The 5983-nt window shown below is 53.6% G+C and overlaps 1 protein-coding gene across 1 annotated transcript in view; it reads right to left on the bottom strand.

The window, feature by feature from the left end:
- Positions 1 to 32: 32 nt before the first annotated feature.
- The window catches only part of RIC8A (RIC8 guanine nucleotide exchange factor A), an 11983-nt gene continuing 6032 nt past the window's right edge, over positions 33 to 5983 (bottom strand). The window contains exons 4-11 of the mRNA XM_009880562.1: positions 5747 to 5983; positions 5011 to 5105; positions 3982 to 4132; positions 3194 to 3289; positions 2764 to 2908; positions 2156 to 2300; positions 975 to 1094; positions 33 to 468 (exon numbers count right to left, since the gene is read on the bottom strand). The exon at positions 5747 to 5983 is cut by the window's right edge and continues 1 nt beyond it. Of these exons, the coding sequence (XP_009878864.1) occupies positions 348 to 468; positions 975 to 1094; positions 2156 to 2300; positions 2764 to 2908; positions 3194 to 3289; positions 3982 to 4132; positions 5011 to 5105; positions 5747 to 5983 (1110 nt within the window). The 3' untranslated portion in view covers positions 33 to 347. The remainder of the gene's footprint in view (positions 469 to 974; positions 1095 to 2155; positions 2301 to 2763; positions 2909 to 3193; positions 3290 to 3981; positions 4133 to 5010; positions 5106 to 5746) is intronic.

Below are 5983 nucleotides of genomic sequence, written 5' to 3'. Positions count from 1 at the left end.
AACAGACAGATCCCCCCCCCGCCCCCCCTTCTTCCCAAACATCATGTATTTAAAAAAAAAAAAAAATCCTACTGGAAAGTCCTGGAAGCAATTTGGAGTATGAAATCCTCAAGGCTGCTGACAGGAGAGACCAAGGTGGAGCCAGGCCATGAAGACGCTCTGGAAGGAGGGGTGGTTATGGAGCTGGGAAGGAGGCAGGAGGTGTTCCTTGTTGTGAACTGAGGGGTCCAGACTGGATCCAGATCCCACAGGGAGAGTCCCGGCCCAGTACGAGCCTCTGGGTGCAGCACCAGTTCTGGAGGGAGAGCGGACGGAGGCTCCCCAGCTCCCTGAGGCTGGGGCAAGGATCAATCCAGCCCCAGGTCCGAGTCGGATGACGACCTCTCGTCAGCCATATCGCGGATGGCATTCTCCATGGGGGCCAGGTTGCCACTCGGCGTGATGCCCATGGGCTGGATGACTTGCTCTCTGCAACCAGGGAGGAGAGGGGGAGAAGGTCACACAATTTCAATAAGTGCTACAGCAGCAGTGTGGGGTTGTGGAAACTGCCCGGAGGCAGCCCAGAACAACGCCAGGCCACCACTTAGAATCCTTTTTTAAAAGTAGGGAACAGTTCTAGCCATGAAACCTCCAGCACGTGCAGCCTTGCCAGGACAGCGGCTGCTGTTCTTACTCAGCCCCCAGCCAAATCTGATGAGGCAGCAGGTGCTTGGAAACACAGCGAGGGCGCATAGAGGAATTTTGCAGTATGCCATGGCGCCAAAGAGGTGCTGTGTGGGGCTTGCAGTGCCTTCCCTGCACATAACGGGGCCCCGCCTAAGGAAATATTTCCCCATGTATCCCCCCCACTCTCTCTTACATCCCGTCAGTTCGTGGTGGCCTTGGGAATACATCCAAAGAAAGGTCCGTGATAAACATAAACCACAGACGCACGGGTGCTAATGCAGACATGAACATACACCATTTTCTAGTACCTGGACAATTTGTCAAACATGTTGACTAACTTCATGGCTTCATATTCCTTCTGCTCTTCAGTCATCCCTTCCATGGGGTTGGGTAGCTTCTCCTCGACGCGTCCCGTCACAGGGTTAATGCTGCAAGAAGAATAGTGAGGCCGGGACAAAGGAGGGAGGTAAAGCAGAGAAGTGACAAAAGGGCTGTTTAAAAACCTTTTTTGCCTCTCCCGAGCAGAGGAACACAACCCCAAGGCTGACTGTCATTGCTGCTCGTCTCATTAGCCCCACATGCTATCGCAGCGCAACATGGCGCTTCCGATCTCTTTCTGTATGTCCTATGCACACTTGTCCCCCTTTAGAAATCCCTCCCGTTTCTCTGGTGTGAGCAACAGCCCCATCCTGCCAATTCCACAGTGCAGTGCACAAGGGCACACAATACTTGTTCCCTCTCAGGAGGCAAAAAAGATAACACAGGAAAAAAAAAAGCCCCAAAACCCAACCTGCAGACCACATTGAACAGGATGCTAGATTGTATGGGACGCGCAGCTGAATGCATCCCTCCAGCTCTCCCTGCACACCCCTCATCCTCAAGTTACCACCACCCACCAGGAGGTAAAGAGGAAAAAAAACCCAAAAGAACCCAGCAAACAAATAAACAAACCAACCACCCACCCACCAACAAAAACCAGCTCACTCCAGCAGCGCAGGGCTCTGCAGATGGAGAGGATTAACTGGCACTTCCAACCCCGCTGCAAGAAGGGACCACCCTTATCCCAGCGCACAGTAAAAGCCTGCGGCTGCACCGAGACGTGAAGATGCCAAAAAAGGGTACGAGACACGGATTAGAGAGAGATACTGCCACGTGCACACCATGAACATGTCTGGTGCAGGATGGGCTCTGGCTGAAGGAACCCACTTTGCTCTAGAGCCCGCACCACCCAGCTGCGGGGACCAAGTATACGCACCGGTGACCACCCACACCACGAGCAGCTCGGCCAGCTCAGCGTTTCACCCAAGGAACGGGTAGAGAGGGTGGAAGAGGACATCAAAGGTAAGGGTGAAACTGCTAAGTAATGCAGAAGGAAATGCACACGTGAGAGCAGGACAGGGGAGACGGCAGGGAGGCAGATGAAGAAAGGGACAGAGCAAAAGGTGGTGTAGGAAGAGGGGTGCCATAGAGGGGGAGCAGACTTCTTTACTTGGGCTTTGCTTCTTTGTACTCCTCAGTGTCTGTGTCTTCATCTTCCGAGTACTCTCCCTCTTCCCGACCGCCAGCCATGAGGCCTCGTGCTGCCAGGAGCCCGGCTGCATTCCCATAGCCCGTGTACTTCACAAACCGCGACACTGCCGGGAGAAGGGGAGAGAGACCGCCCTGTGCTTCCCCTCCTGCCTCTCCGGCCCCGTCTGCTCCTGTGTGCCCCGACAGCAAGATCGGTGCAAGGCCACGGAGGCCCAGAAATGCCAACGCTTCTTTGAGCTCTGACAGGGAACATGGCTCCCACACCACGCACCAGGAACGGACGGGACAACACCCACGGGGTGAGGGGCTCGATGCAGGACAGGTTGTCTGCAGGGTGTCAGGGTGTCCTCCAGCAGAGCTTTCCATCACCGCTGGCGTGAGAGACAACTCCTTCCCAGAGAGCACTTGGATACTCTCCACTTTTCCCTACTCAGTGTATCTGGCCCAAGGGAAGACAGAGTTCCTGTCGGCTGCAGAGGGTCACCATCCCACGCTCTCGGGCTTGCCCAGAGGCCAAGCTCCAGGACTCCCTGTCACCAAAGCGCACAACAAGTCCCTGCAACTCACCGCTCTCCTTGCAGAGCACGAAGAGGAACTCTGCTGCGCAGTGCTTCACGTCGGTGTCGATGTGGGTCATCAAACGCACCAGCTTGTTCCGCAGCGAGTTCCCCACCTCTGGCCGATTCCTCACGTCCCGGAGCGGAGGCAGCACCTACGAGGCCACAGTGAGGGGTGATCAGTGGAACTAGAACAGCTACAGCAGGTCAGACGGGAAAACGTACACGTGTTTTACAAGTCAGCTAGAACTAATAAACCCACAGACTGTGGGAGACGTGAAAAAAATCCTGTGGGTACCAAGGGCCTTAAGCACCCGCGTATCAGATCCTAGTAGAGAGGCAGCGGAGGTCTGTTTGGAAGATGGCAATAATCAGGCGGTTTCCTATTCTCCTCTCTCCTCAGTGCAGCTTCATTTAACTTCGGCTGAACCACCACGTACCTTTGCCTTCAGGAACTTCCTCGTCTGGCGGTGGACTCGGGCACTCTCGGTCAGCAGGTTCAGCACAGGGGTCAAACTCTCCTTCAGCTTGTGTCCCTGCAGAAGCGTCCACAAAATGAACAATACGTTAGTCACACTGAGCTCACCTTGTCTGGCTTGTGGTGGACAACACGAGTACAGACCATCAGGGAAACAGATGGACACCAAAGCTTTCCAGCCTGTGCTACAGGAATTTCCGTGCTTTGTCACTCCTCAAACCGCAGTTTTCCAAGCCCTGCTCTGCGGCATGGCAGTGCTAGAAATACGCGTGTGGGGCATCCAGAGAGGAGAAGTGCAGTGGTGAAATTTGGAGGCCCTTTGGCATAACTCCAGAGACTGAAAACCACAGCCACCTTGAAAATAATGCAAATTCAGGCTTCCAGAAGCTGCCCACCAGATCACTACTGAGTTGAGCGAAACAGAGCACCTATATTTCAATCGCCCAGCTAATCCTCCACTGTTCAACCAATCGCAGTTGTTCAACTTTATGCAGTCCACAGAGCAATGATGCAGTCACCTTCCCAGTCAACAGATGTTGTTTTAGTCCCACCAACCATAACAGTTTTGCCTCTGCTAAAAACTGCCCCTTCTATAAAGGGGTATCTCCAAACTAACCATGCCTTGCTGGTGCTCCTGCGGTGCTGGCACCGGGCTTTCCGAGGCTGAGCGTAGGCCAAAGGAAAGGTGCCCTGCAGTGAACCTACAAAAACCGAGTAGTGACGAACTCGCACAGCAGCCTCACAACTCACCCTGTCAAGGCGCCGCTCTAGGAAATCCAGCAGGATGCTGACTGCGTCCATGTTGACACCCATGTACTCAAGTGAGCCTGGCCGGACTTTTGGGGTCAGGAGGACATCCAGACATTTCAGGGGCAGGTTGCCCAGAAGGTTAACCGTATGACTAAACATATAAAAGAGAACAGAAGTGAACACATGGTCATGGATCTTTGTTCACAGAAGTTCTTCAGCTATGCAGAAAGGAGGGTTCATTACTAACTTCCAGGAGCGTGAGGACCCTGACATCCAAGCTGTCTTTGGACTGCATTCCAAGCTCCTCACACCACTAAAAAGGGTTAAATTAAACTGCTTTTTGGGTGGTTGAACTATTTGCTGGGAGTCCAAAGAGACTTCGGTGACAACTGAGAAACCATGTATCTCAACAGAGACCAAGCAGGACCAATCTGGGTGGTCACAGGTCTTTCTCTAGGGTCTGCTGCTGCATCACCCCTCCTCACCTTGATGGTCCGTGCAATACATTGCTTAGGATTCCTCTGACTACAGTTTTCTTGGGGACAGGATGGTGTCACCTGCTCAAAGCTGACGCTCCTGGGTCAACAATGCTCAGCAATATGACACAGGCAATTCCTCAGCACAGCTCAAGAGACAGAGAGTTAATTAGGCCAGCCCATGGACTCTTTAATTAAAAAGTACCAAACATCTGCTCTGGCAAGTTGCCCACCAAAGTGGGTGGCACTGTCAAGAACGCCTGACGCGGGATATTGAATACAGCCCTTGGGGTCGGGCAGGCCTGGAGAAAACACTTCCTCCTGCAGGCCGGGAGGCTGTGGCGTTGGCAGACATGACCTGTGGGAAGGGCAGGGCTATTTCTGAGGGCTAGCAGCACGAGGAACCTGCAGGCCAAACCAAAGATGCTGCTTGTCAGCAGTGACCTCAGCAATCCCCACACAAGCAGAGGACGTTAATGCCAAGGTCAGGCAGGATCTGCCTTGGGGAGACCCGTTTCTAGTGAAGATCACGACCTAGTTATCTAACAGAGACCTGTGGAACTCCTCTGTCCGGTCCTCTCCATCAGCAGAGATCATGAGGCAGTGGCGCAGGAGGGCACCCAAGTGCCGGTACAGAGCAGCATCTTCCTGGCCCCAAAATAGAAAATGAAAACCGTGATCAGGAAAGGGGATCCTCCACATCCCAGAACCTGCTGCCCCTGCAGCCCACAGCCCCATCCCTCCCTCCAGCAGCCTGACAACTGACAGCAGGGCATTTAAATGGAAGCAGCCTCCCGATTCTGCTTTTGAGGTCAACACACAAGTCTTCCTGCTGCCCCATACTTTTCCTCGCACTCTACAACACTGAGTCAAGGGCTGGAAGAGGCCCCGAAACAGGCCCGTGGATTAGCCAGAGATCTCCTCCACCACACCTTCTTTTGACCTTGTCCAGAAGGTGAAAGAGTACCAGGCCACACTCAGAAGCGAGTTATCCGAGGGCTCTGCCGTCTCACTTGCACAACAAATCATGTCATTAAGAAGGAAGACTACCCAATTTTTAAGTTGTAACACTCTGAAAGTCTTAAGGGTTAATAATGCCTTGGACAGAGGGAGTGCTCGAGGGAGGAAGGTCCGGACACACAAGTCTCTTGCCACCCTTACATGTACTGGGAAGCTGCACGAAGGACAGAATGTCATATGAGGAAATGCCAGCGGAGGAGAAAACCAGTAGTCAAACCACAGCCCGGAGACACGTAAATGCAGTGGGGTGGGACACCTAAGGAGCTTACCTCGTCCACCTCCCTCTTGCTGGAATCAAATGTGATATTGAAGAGCACTTTCAGGATCTCCATGGCTCGCTCTGTCTCCTGCCGAGGCAAAGGTGGGAGAAGTCCCTCCTCGGTGGCAACTTCGTAGGGGTCCATCCACTTCACACCAAGCGTCAGCTCCAGGGTATCTGTCATCAGGCTGATGCCCCTGAGCTCTTGGGCTAACTGCTGCCGGATGTCCACTCTCAGCGCCGTCAG

This window comes from Charadrius vociferus, unplaced genomic scaffold (genome assembly GCF_000708025.1).
Source record: "Charadrius vociferus isolate BGI_N301 unplaced genomic scaffold, ASM70802v2 scaffold843, whole genome shotgun sequence".
NCBI lineage: Eukaryota > Metazoa > Chordata > Aves > Charadriiformes > Charadriidae > Charadrius > Charadrius vociferus.
This window is presented reverse-complemented; position numbering and strand designations above follow the sequence as displayed.